The sequence below is a fragment of the Pelophylax lessonae genome, assembly GCF_965119305.1.
Source record: "Pelophylax lessonae genome assembly, chromosome: 1".
Classification (NCBI taxonomy): Eukaryota; Metazoa; Chordata; class Amphibia; order Anura; family Ranidae; genus Pelophylax; species Pelophylax lessonae.
Window position 1 is genome coordinate 717,593,910 of NC_138768.1, and position 18,739 is coordinate 717,612,648.

General features: G+C 48.9%; 1 protein-coding gene across 1 annotated transcript in view; it reads right to left on the reverse strand.

Moving 5' to 3' along the window:
- LOC309563088 (caspase-7-like) overlaps nucleotides 1-18,739 on the reverse strand; it is an 80,543-nt gene that overhangs the window by 29,045 nt on the left and 32,759 nt on the right. Inside the window, exons 3-4 of the mRNA XM_082267400.1 lie at nucleotides 13,029-13,181; nucleotides 1,716-1,891 (exon numbers count right to left, since the gene is read on the reverse strand). Coding sequence (XP_082123526.1) covers nucleotides 1,716-1,891; nucleotides 13,029-13,181 — 329 coding nt within the window. The remainder of the gene's footprint in view (nucleotides 1-1,715; nucleotides 1,892-13,028; nucleotides 13,182-18,739) is intronic.

Consider the following 18,739-nt stretch of genomic DNA (forward strand, 5'->3'; position numbering starts at 1 on the left):
TGACACACATAACCTCAGCCATGTTCTAAGTGTTAAAGCTGACCTCTATGTTTTACTGAAGTTTAAATAGTTTGTTTAGACCAAGCTGGTCCAGACAAACTATTTACTTCACTAAGGCCAGGTTCACACTTGCTGCGGCCGCAGCTCGCAGCATGGGGTCTGGTGTGTCCCTGTTCTCCGTTTCAGGCGCGAATCAAGTCCGAATTTTCGCCTAAATTCGGACCTGAAACCGAGCCAAAGACACACAGAACCCTTTTCCAGTGCAGGCTGTGGCCATCTCCGAGGTGTGTGAACCGGCTCCATCTCTCCTGTCATGCGAATTGGAATGCGGGGAAACCCGCATCCAATTCGCATAAGTGTGAACCCAGCCTGACACATGCAGTGGTTGTCAGCGCTGTAAGCACTGTTCATAGCATCAGCCACATACAGTATACAGCGCTGTGTTCTGGCAGTGGGTGGGTACTTTCCATCCCGCTCCCGGAAGAAAAGAGGGTCGGGCTGAACGCTGTTCAGACATTCATGGAGGCTTTGTATTCTATGAATGAAAACAAAGCTTCCTCTGATTGGCTAAGGCAGGGAGGCAGGCTGATGACATCACAATATCTGGCTCAGCTACTCAGAAGAAGCTTTGTATTTGTTTGTAGAGCACAAAGCTCAATATGAATGGCTGAACAACGCTCAGCCCAACTCAGTTTCTTTCTGGGAGCGAGATGGGAAGTTAAACAGTGGTTACATACAGTTCATACAGCACTGTTAGCCACTGCATGTGTAAGTGAAGTAAACAGTTTGTTTAGAACAGCTTGGTTCAAACAAGCTATTTAAAGCTGATCTTCATGTTATAGGTTTAAATAGTTTAGCATTTATTTAATAACCCCCATGTCCTTATTTTCAAGTTCCAGAGACTCTTCCACAAAACATAGGGCCTTTTCCTTGTACTCTGTATAAAATCAGTTAGGTATACACAATGCAAATGAATCATTATGTGTGATCACAGTTGAACTGCCAATATATTCTATAGAACTTGTTGCCAAGTTTCATCCTGTTGCAATCCCCTTGTGGAAATTACTGTAAATCTGCCGCAACAGCTTCTGAGACAAGCGGACATACACTGCGTCCTTCCTCTAAATAACATCGTTTTGCACAGTAAGTTTTATATCCAGACACTATTCACTGAATCCACTGTGAATTGCTTTTCAGAGGAGGATAGAGCAGCAGCTGCCAAACATTCAGGAGGCAATGTCCACATAAAAAAAGCCTAGGTGTTTAATAAAGAAGATTTATAAGCCAGGCACGAGTACCGGTGGTTATTCTACATTCAGAAGGCAATGCCTGTTTTTTTTTTTTTTTTTTATCCCAAGGGGGATTTTGTATTGAAATACCATGCCGCAAGAGTGAACCAGCGGACATCTATGGCCAGCTTTAGTCAAGTAGTACAATGTGATTTATCCAACGTTCTGTTTCCATTCTGTAAATAAAAGTGCCTTCTAGTACTACATTTTTCTAATGCTCAGGTTGCTTATGTTAAATATAATGTATATCATGTCAATAAAAATGACCTGGCTGTGTGGAGCAAAAAGAAGCAGGAACTCGCTTTCATTCAATCAAAACTACTGCTATGTTAGCTGGCTTGACTTGCTACCACCTCCACAATGAGGAATACTAAGAGAAAAGTCACATGCAGCCCCAACACATCCAGGAAGAAATAAACAGATTACCTGAATAAAGAAAAGTTTTGGCTTCCCAACTAGTTGCCTGCATTTTTCTCCTTTAAATAGGTTAAACAGGTACTCTTCTTCCATGAAATCATCATAACAGTAAAATCCTCCATCTTTTCCATGGCTTAATATAACACAAACAAAGCATCCTCTCTGACTGCGATCATCCTCGGCAACTTAAATTAAGAAAAAACAAATTAAATAATAAGAAGAATAAAAAGACAAGTAACAATTTCATAAACATAAATTGAAATAGTGTTAAAATATGCCTCATGCCTCATGCATGAAAGCATCTGTAATCATGGTTCAAAACATTCAATGATAGATTTCAGCTTGGTTGTGTTATGACTTCATGCATACAGGTATGTGGGCAAAGATACACTCACTAGCTGACTATTAATGGTATGGTATGAGGAAAGGAGGGGGTGCAGGTGGGGACAGGTTAGAAATCATATGCCAATCCTTGTTCCTCCTAAATATAGAGGTGCTGGCAGCATTGACCAGCAAGAACACTCAGCCGACTATCAGGGTCTAAGGAAGGGGTCTCCAAACTTTCTAAACAAAGGGCCAGTTAACTGTCCTTCAGAGTTTAGGGGGGCTGGACTGTGGCCATCGAGACATAGAAAATGTCCCAGCATCAGTTGGAGTAAACAATGCCCCATCGTTGGTAGGAATTGTGTCCCATCATTGCTGTCATTGGGCCCCATCATTGGTGTCATTGGGAAGAATTGTGCCCTATCATTAGTGTCATTGGGAGGAATTGTGCCCTATTGTTGGTTTCATTGGGAGGAATTGTGCCCTATTGTTGGTTTCATTGGGAGGAATTGTGCCCTATCATTGGTGTTATTGGGAGGAATTGTGCCCTATTGTTGGTGTCATTGGGAGGAATTGTGCCCTATTGTTGGTGTCATTGGGAGGAATTGTGCCCCATCGTTTGCTTAATTGGGAGGAATATTGCCCAATCCATGGTGTCATTGGGAGGAACTGTGCCCCACTGTTGGTGTCAATGAATGAAATAGTGCCCCAAGGGCCAGATAAAAGCAGGCAAAGGGCCACATCCGGTCCCTGGGCCGCAGTTTGAAGATCACTGGTCTAAGGCAATGGCCGGTGACAAAGGTGTCAGAAGACAGTTGAATTTTGCCTGTATGACAGACCATCTTCCTATGTTCAAAGGCACCTTAACCACTTGACCTATGGAAGATTTTACCCCCTTAATGAATAGGGCATTGTTTTGCTATTCAGCACTGTGCTACTTTAACTGGCAATTGAGTAGTCATGCAACACTGTACGCAAATTAAATGTGTACAGTTTTTTTTTACCTTCTGTTATAAAACATTTCCAATAAAAAGACAAAAAAATCGAATTTCTTCATACATTTATAACAAAATGTATTCTGCTACATGTCTATGGTAAAAAAAAAAAAAAAAAAAAAAATCCCAATTAAGTCTATAATAATTGGTTTGTGCAAAAGCTATAGTGTCTATAAACTATGGTATACTGTATACACTGTGCACAATTATTAGTCAAGTGAGTATTTTGACCAAATTATCATTTTTATGCATATTTTCTAACTCCAAGCTGTATAAACTTGAATGCTTATTGGGTTTAAGCATAGTAAGTGATGAGTATTTGTGTAATGAGAGAGGGTGTGGCCTAAGAACTAGAAGATCAACACCCTATATCAAGGTGTACATAATTATTAGGCAGCTTTTTTTCCTCAGGCAAAATGAGCCAAAAAATAGGTTTAACTGACTCTGAAAATTCAGGAAGACATTTTGGGGTGTGATCACAGAACCAAACATTTTGTTGCAAATAGTCAACAGTGTCGCAAGAAACATCTTGAGAAAAAAAGATACAAATTAACTGCCAAAGATTTGAGAAGAATCAATCGTAAAGCTACCAGGAACCCATTATCCTCCAGTGCTGTCATATTCCAGAACTGAAACCTACTGGAGTGCCCAGAAGTATAAGGTGTCCAGTGCTTAGAGACATGGCCAAGGTAGGGGAGGCTAAAACCCAACCACCACAGAACAAGATACATAAGTTGAAATGTCAAGACTGGGCCAAGAAAAATCTGACAGATTTTTCAAAGGTTTTATGGACTGATGAAATGAGAGTGACTTTTCACAGACCAGATAGATGGGCCTGTGACTGGATCACTTATGGGCACAGAGGTCCACTTCAACTCTGACGCCAGCAAGGTGGGTAGATTACTGATATGGGTTTGTATTATTAAAGATGAGCTAGTTAGACCTTTTTGGGTTGAAGATGGACTCAAAATCAACTCCCAAACTTATTATCAGTTTTTAGAAGACACTTCCTGGTACAGGAAAAAGTCTGCATCTATCAAGACCATGGAATTTATGTAGGACAATGCTCCATCGCATGCATCAAAGTACTCCACTGTGTGGCTAGCCAGTAAAGGCCTTAAAGATGAAAGAATATTGACATTTCCCCCTTCCTGCAGGCCAGTCAAGTTCCTCCATCCTAAACTCACTCATCCATGTCTTTATGAACCTTGCTTTGTGCACTGGTGCGCAGTCATGTTGGAACAGGTAGGGGCCATCCCCAAACTGTTCTCACAAAGTTGGGAGCATGAAATTGTCCAAAATGAATTGGTATGTTGACGACTTAAGAGTTCACTTCACTGGAACTTAAGACCAGGCCCAACTCCTGAAAAAGAACCCCACAGCAAAATCCCCCCCCCCTCCACCAAATTATTTGGACCAGTGCACAAAGCAAGGCCCATAAAGACATGGATGAGCGAGTTTGGGGTGGATGAACTTGATTGACCTGCAGTCCTGACCTCAACCTGACAGCAGGGCCATCTTTACCGCAGGGCAAAAGGGGCAGCTGCCCAGGGCCCTGTCAATCTTTAGGGGCCCTAAGCAGAGCTGCCCCTTAAGCCGCAAATCGGCAGCAGGACCAATCCCGGGCGGCGGGGGGGTGGCCGGCCGGGTGCACAGAAGAGCGGGATCGTGCGGTGCTCGGTGAGCTGAGCAGAGGGGAGGAGCGTCAAAGTCCTCTTCTCCCTCCTCCCCTCCCTCCTTGTGTATGACAGCAGCCTGCAGGGGGCCCCCACAGGTCCTCTGTCAAGTTTAGACATACCGTAGCTTGCCTGTGGGCGGAGCTGGGGGGCGGTCCTAGGTACGGATAAGTTTATTGCTTGTCACTGACTCACTTGTCCACACTGGATACAGCTAGCACGAGGGTGTATAGGCAGGAGGGGCGACATATAGGAGAACCGATCTCCTCCATTCTCCTCCTAGCTCCTGCAGGGCTTTCAGTGGCTGCAGGGGCGGGATTATTTCTACCATATGCCGCCCCACGAACCTCCTATCCAGCCTGGCACTAGCTGTATTCACGATGTTGACAAGTAGTCATCTGTTCCTAGGACCGCCTCCTAGCTCCGCCCCCAGACTCCGGCTTCAACTCCTGCTTCTTCCCTGCCGCTGGTCAGGTAGGAGAAATGCTCCCTGCCCCGAGGCTGCTCAATTAGATACACACACAATCTCTGCCACAGCAGAGTATCAGGAAATACACTGCCCAGCAAGTATAGTGTTCCAGGTGTCCAACTAACTGTCACTCTGCTCCCCCCGCCCCATACTGTCCCTCTCCCCCATACTGTCCTCCATTGTCCCCCTCCCATCATGCTGCCCCCCCATACTGTCCCCCTATACTGCTCTCCACTGCCCCCCCCCCTCACCACCACCGCTAGTGGAGAGGGGGGGCAGGTAATGCACATGACAGCATTTAATCCAGCCACTGCAGCCTGGAATGGTCAGGATTTACTAACTGGATTAAATGCTGTCATGTGCATTACCCTCACCCCCCCTTGGAATGAAGTGGGGGGGGTAATGCACATGACAGCAGCCTGGAAGGGGCACGCAGGTCTCTGCATTGAAAGGGGGTACGCTGGTCTCTGCATTGAAAGGGGGTACACTGGTCTCTGCATTGAAAGGGGGTACACTGGTCTCTGCATTGAAAGGGGGTACGCTGGTCTCTGCATTGAAAGGGGGTACGCTGGTCTCTGCATTGAAAGGGAGTACGCTGGTCTCTGCATTGAAAGGGGGCACGCTGGTCTCTGCATTGAAAGGGGGTACGCTGGTCTCTGCATTGAAAGGGGGTACGCTGGTCTCTGCATTGAAAGGGGGTACGCTGGTCTCTGCATTGAAAGGGGGTACGCTGGTCTCTGCATTGAAAGGGGGCACGCTGGTCTCTGCATTGAAAGGGGGTACGCTGGTCTCTGCATTGAAAGGGGGCACGCTGGTCACAGTGCATTGAAAGGGGGCACGCTGGTCATTCTGCACTGAAAGGGGGCACGCTGGTCACAATGCATTGAAAGGGGGCACGCTGGTCATTCTCTGCATTGAAAGGGGGCACGCTGGTCATTCTGCATTGAAAGGGGGCACGCTGGTCACAATGCATTGAAAGGGGGCATGCTGGTCATTCTCTGCATTGAAAGGGGGCACGCTGGTCATTCTCTGCATTGACAGGGGGCACGCTGGTCATTCTGCATTGAAAGGGGGCACGCTGGTCTCTCTGAATTGAAAGGGGGCACGCTGGTCTCTCTGCGTTGAAAGGGGGGCACACTATACCTTAATTACTGAAGGCCCCTTTCACACTTTTGTGACCTCAAAGTCATGCAATTTTTTTACAGCGTTTTTTGCCGCAAAGCAATGCCTATTACATTTTTCTGTTTGTGCCCCCCCCCCCCAAAAAAAAATTTTGAGCACCAGCCACCACTGCCAGGCTGTGTCGAAGGATTTATTTATTAGAGTGCACGCTGCATGACTCTGGGCCACCACCAGACCAGACAATGCTTGATGGGCCTACTTTAGGCCTGATTCACATGTATGCAGGTTGGGGGCCCACATTTTCAAAGGCACAGCATCCTATTCATTTGAATGAGCTGCTTTCCCGCAGAAAAAAAAAGGTGCATGCAGCATTTTAAAATTTCAGTGGCATCATGCACCATGCGACTTACCTGCAGTTCCTTCACTGGCAAGTTTGCTGTATTTTTAGGTATGTGGGCCATGCATTTAAAAACACAGTGCATTTGCGTTAACTGTGTTATGCAATCGCACTGTGTTTTTAAATGCATGGCCCACATACCTAAAAACGCAGAAAGCTTGCCAGTGCAGGAACTGCAGGTAAGTCACATGGTGCAAAAGCAGGATGGATTTCAAGGCCACTGAAATTTTAAAATGCTGCATGCACCTTTTTTCTATGTGAAATGCAGGCATAGCAGCCTATTCAAATGAATAGGATGCTGTCCCTTCTAAAATGTGGGCCGCCAACCCGCATACATGTAAATCAGGCCTAAAGCAGTAGTAAAGTAATTTACAAATAAAAAAACTGGTCCCCCTGCATGTTTAAATCATACCGCACTGGTATACACATTGATGTGAAAATGGCTGCAATGTAATGGGGTGTTGTAATATGATAAGGGGTACCGTGATGTGTAAAGGGGCACTATGAGGTGAAAATGGCTGCAATATAATGGGGCGCTGTGATGTGATAAGGTGTACTGTAATTTTTAAAGGGGCACTATGATGTGAAAATGGCTGCAATGTAATGGGGCGCTGTAATTTGATAAGGGGTACTGCGATGTGTAAAGGGGCACTATGATGTGAAAATGGCTGCAATGTAATGGGGCGCTGTGATTTGATAAGGGGTACTGCGATGTGTAAAGGGGCACTATGATGTGAAAATGGCTGCAATGTAATGGGGCGCTGTGATGTGATAAGGTGTACTGTAATTTTTAAAGGGGCACTATGATGTGAAAATGGCTGCAATGTAATGGGGCGCTGTGATTTGATAAGGGGTACTGCGATGTGTAAAGGGGCACTATGATGTGAAAATGGCTGCAATGTAATGGGGCGCTGTAATTTGATAAGGGGTACTGCGATGTGTAAAGGGGCACTATGATGTGAAAATGGCTGCAATGTAATGGGGCGCTGTGATGTGATAAGGTGTACTGTAATTTTTAAAGGGGCACTATGATGTGAAAATGGCTGCAATGTAATGGGGCGCTGTAATTTGATAAGGGGTACTGCGATGTGTAAAGGGGCACTATGATGTGAAAATGGCTGCAATGTAATGGGGCGCTGTGATGTGATAAGGGGTACTGCGATGTGTAAAGGGGCACTATGATGTGAAAATTGCTGCAATGTAATGGGGCGCTGTGATGTGATAAGGTGTACTGTAATTTTTAAAGGGGCACTATGATGTGAAAATGGCTGCAATGTAATGGGGCGCTGTAATTTGATAAGGGGTACTGCGATGTGTAAAGGGGCACTATGATGTGAAAATGGCTGCAATGTAATGGGGCGCTGTGATTTGATAAGGGGTACTGCGATGTGTAAAGGGGCACTATGATGTGAAAATGGCTGCAATGTAATGGGGCGCTGTAATTTGATAAGGGGTACTGCGATGTGTAAAGGGGCACTATGATGTGAAAATGGCTGCAATGTAATGGGGCGCTGTGATGTGATAAGGTGTACTGTAATTTTTAAAGGGGCACTATGATGTGAAAATGGCTGCAATGTAATGGGGCGCTGTAATTTGATAAGGGGTACTGCGATGTGTAAAGGGGCACTATGATGTGAAAATGGCTGCAATGTAATGGGGCGCTGTGATGTGATAAGGGGTACTGCGATGTGTAAAGGGGCACTATGATGTGAAAATGGCTGCAATGTAATGGGGCGCTGTGATGTGATAAGGGGTTCTTCGATGTGTAAAGGGGCACTATGATGTGAAAATGGCTGCAATGTAATGGGGTGCTGTGATGTGATAAGGGATACTGTGATTTGTGTATGAAGGAATGCTGTTGGGGGACCCCAGAAGAGGAGGACCGGGGCTGCTCTGTGCAAAACTTTTCCACAGAGATTGAGATGTTGGGGTGGAGAGCTAAATTGCATGGGGGGGGGGGGGGCCCAAAAAAAATGTTTGCCCAGGGTCCAATCCATATTAAAGACGGCCCTGCCTGACAGAACGCCTTTGGGATGAATTAGAGTGGAGACTGTGAGCCAGGCCTTCCCGTCCAACATCAATGCCTGACCTCACAAATGCACTTCTGGAAGAATGGTCAAACATTCCCATAGACACAATCCTAAACCTTTGTGGACAGCTTTCCCAGCATAGTTGAAGCTGTTATAGCTGCAAAGGGTGGGCAAACTCAACATTGATCCCTACAGCTTAAGACTGGGATGCCATTAAAAGTGGGTGTAAAGGCAGGCATCCCAATACTTTTGGTAATATAGTGTAGGTGGTGCGAGCATTACCATATAAGGAAGGTACAGACCTCAATAAAAACATTGTGGATAAAGGAAGTGTTGTGATTCCGTCAAGCTTTTATAGCAATCTCTATTCCGAGTGAGGGAGATTTTTCTCACTTCCTGTCAGATACCCCATTTGCAGGGTTAGACTGGTTTTAACTAGTTTTGGAGCTGCTATATATATGGCTGGAAGACAACGGGCCATTTGAGTTTCAGGCTGGGTTCACACTGGTGCGATGTTAGACATTGCATGTGATTCGCACCACACTACTGTGCGGATCACATGTGTCTGGGCGATGCATGACCCTTTTTTTTGGTCTGCACTGGAATCAGATCGCACAGGTGTTCACACCCATGCGATCCATTTCCTGCACCATTTGGCAGTTCACACTGTGATCTGCGAACCGATCTGGGGGTGTTATTAACTTTGCATTGAAACTTGCAGATGTTCGCAGATGTCAGTGTGATCCACCGGCAGGTGAAATGCAATGCGGGAACCCGCACTGGAATCGTGCTGGTTCCCGCATCTCATATATGTGAACCAGGACTCAGTCTTGACTGAAGAGTCTGAATCAAGTGGACTGTCACTTCTAGGAATTTCTAATGAAATTGTGAATTCCTCTGGACCGAATAATGCAGTATTTATCTATTTTATCACCAGTAATACATCTTTAAACCAAGCTAAGTAAATTCCTTTTATTATTATATTTCTGAGTTGTCTGAAAGTATTGTACTACAGTACATCCACAAATCTGAAAGATTACAAATAGGAACTTGGAAGTAAGAAAGTTGAAACCTTTATTACAGTGGGTAAAACCATTGCATTACCATGCTTATTTATCAAACACAATAATTCCTTGTGTCTTACAATTCGTAAGACACAAGGAATTATTTACTGTATATGCTTACATGCCCTTGCAGCATGATCTATATTGGAATCGGGCCTATATATTACTGTATATTATATCATGTAACATGATGTCCCCTGTGGCAAAGCAATTTTTCTTGAAACATCATAGTACCTTTAAGTACCTTATCATGCCTGAAAGAGTACATAGGAGTTAGAGGGGGTGACTGGAACACAATTTTGTTGCAAAAGGAATGTCACTGGATTCATCAACTCACTGCATATAAAAGACAAGGCATCAATGATACCATAAATTTTACAGTGCATTGCGAAAGTATTCGGCCCCCTTGAACTTTTCAACCTTTTGCCACATTTCAGGCTTCAAACATAAAGATATAAAACTGTAATTTTTGTGAAGAATCAACAACAAGTGGGACACAATCATGAAGTGGAACGAAATTTATTGGATATTTTAAACTTTTTTAACAAATAAAAAACTGAAAAATTGGGCGTGCAAAATTATTCAGCCCCCTTAATCTAATACTTTGTAGCACCACCTTTTGCTGCGATTACAGCTGTAAGTCGCCTGGGGTATGTGTCTATCAGTTTTGCACATCGAGAGACTGAAATTTTTGCCCATTCCTCCTTGCAAAACAGCTCGAGCTCAGTGAGGTTTGATGGAGAGCGTTTGTGAATAGCAGTTTTCAGTTCTTTCCACAGATTCTCAATTGGATTCAGGTCTGGACTTTGACTTGGCCATTCTAACACCTGGATATGTTTATTTGTGAACCATTCCATTGTAGATTTTGCTTTATGTTTTGGATCATTGTCTTGTTGGAAGACAAATCTCCATCCCAGTCTCAGGTCTTTTGCAGACTCCATCAGGTTTTCTTCCAGAATGGTCCTGTATTTGGCTCCATCCATCTTCCCATCAATTTTAACCATCTTCCCTGTCCCTGCTGAAGAAAAGCAGGCCCAAACTATGATGCTGCCACCACCATGTTTGACAGTGGGGATGGTGTGTTCAGGGTGATGAGCTGTGTTGCTTTTACACCAAACATAAAGTTTTGCATTGTTGCCAAAAAGTTTCATTTTGGTTTCATCTGACCAGAGCACCTTCTTCCACATGTTTGGTGTGTCTCCCAGGTGGCTTGTGGCAAACTTTAAACAACACTTTTTATGGATATCTTTAAGAAATGGCTTTCTTCTTGCCACTCTTCCATAAAGGGCAGATTTGTGCAGTATATGAGTGATTGTTGTCCTATGGACAGAGTCTCCCACCTCTGCTGCAGATCTCTGCAGTTCATCCAGAGTGATCATGGGCCTCTTGGCTGCATCTCTGATCAGTCTTCTCCTTGTATGAGCTGAAAGTTTAGAGGGACGGCCAGGTCTTCGTAGATTTGCAGTGGTCTGATACTCCTTCCATTTCAATATTATCGCTTGCACAGTGCTCCTTGGGATGTTTAAAGCTTGGGAAATCTTTTTGTATCCAAATCCGGCTTTAAACTTCTCCACAACAGTATCTCGGACCTGCCTGGTGTGTTCCTTGTTCTTCATGATGCTCTCTGCGCTTTAAACGGACCTCTGAGACTATCACAATGCAGGTGCATTTATACGGAGACTTGATTACACACAGGTGGATTCTATTTATCATCATTAGTCATTTAGGTCAACATTGGATCATTCAGAGATCCTCACTGAACTTCTGGAGAGAGTTTGCTGCACTGAAAGTAAAGGGGCTGAATAATTTTGCACGCCCAATTTTTCAGTTTTTTATTTGTTAACAAAGTTTGAAATATTCAATAAATTTCATTCCACTTCATGATTGTGTCCCACTTGTTGTTGATTCTTCAAAAAAATTAGTTGTATATCTTTATGTTTGAAGCCTGAAATGTGGCAAAAGGTCGAAAAGTTCAAGGGGGCCGAATACTTTCGCAATACACTGTAGCTGTTTCTTGTATAGTTGTAGTTAGTGATCGACCGATTTTCGGCAATGCCATTATATAGGGGGCCAATATGCACTTTCCCCGATATATCGGAATCGGCCCCTGAGGTTACCGATACTGCCGATATTTCGGGAAAGTGCTGTACCGGAGTGATGCCTGCAGCTAGAGGCATCACCCCGGTACCGGCGTCCATAGCCGACGATCGGCTGTCTTGTAATGACAACCGATGTGGCTGAGAAGCCGCTCAGCTGTCATTACAAGGAGCGGGACGGGACGTCTCCCCCCTCCCGCTGCCTTCCGCGGCTCGCCCGGGTCTCCTGTCCCACCGGGAGACCCGGCATCCTACCTGCACGGCCGCCGAAGAGAAGACCCAATAAAAGCCGCATTCGGCTCTGATCGGGTCTCCATGTAAAAAAAACCAGAAGTGATGTCATGACATCACTTCCGGGCACTCGGCGCCAAATTAAAAAAAAACGCGAGCATTCAAAACAGCCAAACTTGGCGTTTTGAATGCTTTTAAGTGCAGAGGAGGGGTTTGGGGTCTTTTAGAACCCCAGATCCCTCCACAAGAGTATCTGTGAAAAAAAGAAAAAATTTTTATAAATGTCCGAAAATATCAACCAATACCGATATCCGATGACCAAAATATCAGTATCAGCAATAAAAAAACGATATCGGTCGATCACTAGTTGCTATCTGAAACCTGATCCTTTAGATTTTGGCTTCCTAATTAATTGACAGCCTTATGGCGCCCCCACCCGCCGACTCCTGTTGTGATTGTACACAGCAGGTGTTTGTTAGCAGGTCATGGCCAATGATTCATTGCTGGGACCTGCTGATCGGCTGTGTACAATCACAGCCCAGAGCCCTGGAGCTCTGTACGGAGGCAATGATCACTGTAGATTGTATTAAGGTGAAAAACTTTGAGACCTTACAATACTGTACCTTTAATACCAAAAATAATAACATATCATTAGATTTTTACTCCAGTAGTATACAATGAGTTTAGCAATTCTAGAGAAATACTTAAATAATGTATTACAATTTAACTAAACCCATTTGATTTTAGTCAACTAAAATGTACTGGAGATTTTAGTCCACTAAAATACGAATAAAACTAAAACAATTCATATGACTAAAATATGACTAAGACTAAACTGGCATTTCAGTCAAAAGACTATAACCAAAATTAAATTGAAATTTGACGTCATAATTAACACTGCTAAGCAGTAATACTGACCTCCTTTCATTACTTCACATATTCTTTCAGCTGTTGCATTGTTCTCAATTTTTACTTGGAATCCAAAACTTGTAAAGACCCTGCTGAGTGATTCCACATCAATATTGGTACCTGGTCGTTCTCCTCTTTCTAGCTTTTCTTTTACAATTAGATCTTAGAAAAACATTAAGAAATAAAAAAATAAAAATAACACAAAATAACTTTTCAGCTGAAGAAATATTGTAAATCATTTTATGTGATAATATATATCATATTGTGGTGATTTCGAACAGCCTCATGTAGTATGTCTCCAATCTCTTATATCATGACTGCAATCTCTGGCCATCTCCTGTATTATTTATGACCATGGTCTCTGACAGTCTCTTGTATCATGCCCATAGTCTTTGACTATATCCTGTGTATTTGGTGCCTCTGATAATGAATGGTCACAGGATTTATGTGGGACCCTTTGGTGATGTTGGGAGATGCACTTGAGACCCCTCATATCAAAAAGCTATCCACCACTGGTCTGTAGTGTTTAAAATCGGCTACATCAGTTATTTCCAAAACATAAAAAAAACAGTGGTAAATTGACATAAATGCCATAAAGATTGTTATTAATCAGTAGTGGATAACTTTCTAGACATATGTAAGGGGCCTCAGTGTGGTTAAATGTCACCAAAGGGTCGCAGATTACATTAAAAGAGAAGTTGATGATTTTTTTTTTTTCAAGACACATATTTACCTAGGTGGATGCAGCATAGGCCTAATGCTGCATTTGTCCCCTGCCAGCTATAAGACTGAGAACCGAGTGATCAAACACCGCTCGATTCTCAGAGCCCCGCGAGCATCTCAGAGCCCCCCCCCCCACACGCGCGCACTTACTGAAGCGCTGAGCTGTGGAGGGGGCGGGAGCAGTCCGCCCAGGCTCTCAGCAACTCGCTGAGAGGCTGAGCCAGGTGAAGGTCCAAGGTTGTGAGCCAAGGTTGTAGCCAGGGGCGGACTGACCATTAGGGCACTCGGGCACTGCCCGAGGGCCCGGGGCTAGTAGGGGGCCCCATGAAAGGCTCCTGGCACCTACCTTCCAAAGCATCTGTGATGATCCCGGAGCCCAGTGCCAGAACAAGTTCCAGCACTGAGCTCCGGTAACTGGCCTGACAGAGACACACTAGCGTGGGCACTCAGGGCACATTCCCTGCATCTCTTTGAGGGTGCCTGGGCTCCCTCACGCAGCGATCGTCCCTCTGCAGCAGCTGACACTTACATCTGTCCCCCGCCCCAACTGATGCCTGCACAGTACACACAGAGCTCACCAAGGATCCTCCTCCACGGCTCTGAAGTACACAGACAGGAGGAGGAGGAGTAGCCGGGGAGGAGGGACATTAACTTCAAGAGCTGCACTGATTATCTGAGGTATGTACTGTACATAGTTTATGGATACGGAAGGGGGATAGATAACAAGGATGCACATATGGAGAAGTGATGGGGGCAGGGGCATATGCTAGGGGGATGCTTTTGGAGGGGGGAATGACTTGTGCTAGAAGGTGAGGAGGTGGTGTGAGGGGATTTCAACTCTGACCTCTCCCCTCCAAATGCACCCCCCAGCACATGTTCTCTTACCGCCCCTTCTCCCCAAATCAAAGAGGTGCAGATTGCCACTCATCCCAGGACCCCCTCTCTCCTCATCCCAGGACCCCCTATCTCCTCATCCCAGGACCCCCTCTCTCCTCATCCCAGGACCCCCTCTCTCCTCATCCCAGGACCCCCTCTCTCCTCATCCCAGGACCCCTCTCTCCTCATCCCAGGACCCCCTCTCTCCTCATCCCAGGACCCCCTCTCTCCTCATCCCAGGACCCCCTCTCTCCTCATCCCAGGACCCCTCTCTCCTCATCCCAGGACCCCCTCTCTCCTCATCCCAGGACCCCCTCTCTCCTCATCCCAGGACCCCCTCTCTCCTCATCCCAGGACCCCTCTCTCCTCATCCCAGGACCCCCTCTCTCCTCATCCCAGGACCCCCTCTCTCCTCATCCCAGGACCCCTCTCTCCTCATCCCAGGACCCCCTCTCTCCTCATCCCAGGACCCCCTCTCTCCTCATCCCAGGACCCCTCTCTCCTCATCCCAGGACCCCTCTCTCCTCATCCCAGGACCCCCTATCTCCTCATCCCAGGACCCCTCTCTCCTCATCCCAGGACCCCCCCTCTCCTCATCCCAGGACCCCCTCTCTCCTCATCCCAGGACCCCCTCTCTCCTCATCCCAGGACCCCTCTCTCCTCATCCCAGGACCCCCTCTCTCCTCATCCCAGGACTCCTCTCTCCTCATCCCAGGACCCCCTCTCTCCTCATCCCAGGACCCCTCTCTCCTCATCCCAGGACCCCCCCTCTCCTCATCCCAGGACCCCCTCTCTCCTCATCCCAGGACCCCCTCTCTCCTCATCCCAGGACCCCCCCTCTCCTCATCCGAGGACCCCCTCTCTCCTCATCCCAGGACCCCCTCTCTCCTCATCCCAGGACCCCTCTCTCCTCATCCCAGGACCCCCTATCTCCTCATCCCAGGACCCCTCTCTCCTCATCCCAGGACCCCCCCTCTCCTCATCCCAGGACCCCCTCTCTCCTCATCCCAGGACCCCCTCTCTCCTCATCCCAGGACCCCTCTCTCCTCATCCCAGGACCCCCTCTCTCCTCATCCCAGGACCCCTCTCTCCTCATCCCAGGACCCCCCCTCTCCTCATCCCAGGACCCCCTCTCTCCTCATCCCAGGACCCCTCTCTCCTCATCCCAGGACCCCCCCTCTCCTCATCCCAGGACCCCCTCTCTCCTCATCCCAGGACCCCTCTCTCCTCATCCCAGGACCCCCCCTCTCCTCATTCCAGGACCCCCTCTCTCCTCATCCCAGGACCCCTCTCTCCTCATCCCAGGACCCCCTCTCTCCTCATCCCAGGGCCCCCTCTCTCCTCATCCCAGGACCCCCTCTCTCCTCATCCCAGGACCCGTATCTCCTCATCCCAGGACCCCTATCTCCTCATCCCAGGACCCCTCTCTCCTCATCCCAGGACCCCCTCTCTCCTCATCCCAGGACCCCTCTCTCCTCATCCCAGGACCCCCTCTCTCCTCATCCCAGGACCCCCTCTCTCCTCATCCCAGGACCCCCCCTCTCCTCATCCCAGGACCCCCTCTCTCCTCATCCCAGGACCCCCTCTCTCCTCATCCCAGGACCCCCCCTCTCCTCATCCGAGGACCCCCTCTCTCCTCATCCCAGGACCCCCTCTCTCCTCATCCCAGGACCCCTCTCTCCTCATCCCAGGACCCCCTATCTCCTCATCCCAGGACCCCTCTCTCCTCATCCCAGGACCCCCCCTCTCCTCATCCCAGGACCCCCTCTCTCCTCATCCCAGGACCCCCTCTCTCCTCATCCCAGGACCCCTCTCTCCTCATCCCAGGACCCCCTCTCTCCTCATCCCAGGACCCCTCTCTCCTCATCCCAGGACCCCCCCTCTCCTCATCCCAGGACCCCCTCTCTCCTCATCCCAGGACCCCTCTCTCCTCATCCCAGGACCCCCCCTCTCCTCATCCCAGGACCCCCTCTCTCCTCATCCCAGGACCCCTCTCTCCTCATCCCAGGACCCCCCCTCTCCTCATCCCAGGACCCCCTCTCTCCTCATCCCAGGACCCCTCTCTCCTCATCCCAGGACCCCCTCTCTCCTCATCCCAGGGCCCCCTCTCTCCTCATCCCAGGACCCCCTCTCTCCTCATCCCAGGACCCGTATCTCCTCATCCCAGGACCCCTATCTCCTCATCCCAGGACCCCTCTCTCCTCATCCCAGGACCCCCTCTCTCCTCATCCCAGGACCCCTCTCTCCTCATCCCAGGACCCCCTCTCTCCTCATCCCAGGACCCCCTCTCTCCTCATCCCAGGACCCCTCTCTCCTCATCCCAGGACCCCTCTCTCCTCATCCCAGGACCCCCAATCTCCTCATCCCAGGACCCCTCTCTCCTCATCCCAGGACCCCCCCTCTCCTCATCCCAGGACCCCCTCTCTCCTCATCCCAGGACCCCCTCTCTCCTCATCCCAGGACCCCTCTCTCCTCATCCCAGGACCCCCTCTCTCCTCATCCCAGGACTCCTCTCTCCTCATCCCAGGACCCCCTCTCTCCTCATCCCAGGACCCCTCTCTCCTCATCCCAGGACCCCCCCCTCTCCTCATCCCAGGACCCCCTCTCTCCTCATCCCAGGACCCCCCCTCTCCTCATCCCAGGACCCCCTCTCTCCTCATCCCAGGACCCCCTCTCTCCTCATCCCAGGACCCCTCTCTCCTCATCCCAGGACCCCTCTCTCCTCATCCCAGGACCCCCTATCTCCTCATCCCAGGACCCCTCTCTCCTCATCCCAGGACCCCCCCTCTCCTCATCCCAGGACCCCCTCTCTCCTCATCCCAGGACCCCCTCTCTCCTCATCCCAGGACCCCTCTCTCCTCATCCCAGGACCCCCTCTCTCCTCATCCCAGGACCCCCTCTCTCCTCATCCCAGGACCCCTCTCTCCTCATCCCAGGACCCCCCCTCTCCTCATCCCAGGACCCCCTCTCTCCTCATCCCAGGACCCCTCTCTCCTCATCCCAGGACCCCCCCTCTCCTCATCCCAGGACCCCCTCTCTCCTCATCCCAGGACCCCTCTCTCCTCATCCCAGGACCCCCCCTCTCCTCATCCCAGGACCCCCTCTCTCCTCATCCCAGGACCCCTCTCTCCTCATCCCAGGACCCCCTCTCTCCTCATCCCAGGGCCCCCTCTCTCCTCATCCCAGGACCCCCTCTCTCCTCATCCCAGGACCCGTATCTCCTCATCCCAGGACCCCTATCTCCTCATCCCAGGACCCCTCTCTCCTCATCCCAGGACCCCCTCTCTCCTCATCCCAGGACCCCCTCTATCCTCATCCCAGGACCCCTCTCTCCTCATCCCAGGACCCCCACTCTCCTCATCCCAGGACCCCTCTCTGCTGTCATCCCAGGACCCCCTCTTTCCTCATCCCAGGACCCCCTCTCTCCTCATCCCAGGGCCCCCTCTCTGCTCTCATTCCATGGCCCCCTCTCTGCTCTCATGCCATGGCCCCCTCTCTGCTCACATCCCAGGACCCCCTCTCCGCTCTCATCCCAGGACCCCCTCTCTGCTCTCATCCCAGGACCCCCCTCTCTGCTCTCATCCCAGGACCCCCCCTCTCTGCTCTCATCCCAGGACCCCCTCTCTGCTCTCATCCCATGGCCCCCTCTCTGCTCTCATCCCAGGACCCCCTCTCTGCTCTCATCCCAGGACCCCCTCTCTGCTCTCATCCCAGGGGTCTCTCTCTGTTCTCATCCCAGGGGTCTCTCTCAGCTCTCATCCCAGGGCCCCCTCGATGCTCTCATCCCAGGACCCCCTCTCTGCTCTCATCCCAGGGGTCTCTCTCAGCTCTCATCCCAAGGCCCCCTCTCTGCTCTCATCCCAGGGGTCTCTCTCAGCTCTCATTCCAGTGTCCCCTCTCTGCTCTCATCTCAGGACCCCCCCTCTGTTCTCATCTCAGGACCCCCTCTCTGTTCTCATCTCAGGACCCCCTCTCTGTTCTCATCTCAGGACCCCCTCTCTGCTCTCATCTCAGGACCCCCTCTCTGCTCTCATCTCAGGACCCCCTCTCTGCTCTCATCCCAGGGGTCTCTCTCTGCTCTCATCCCAGGACCCCCTCTCTGCTCTCATCCCATGGCCCCC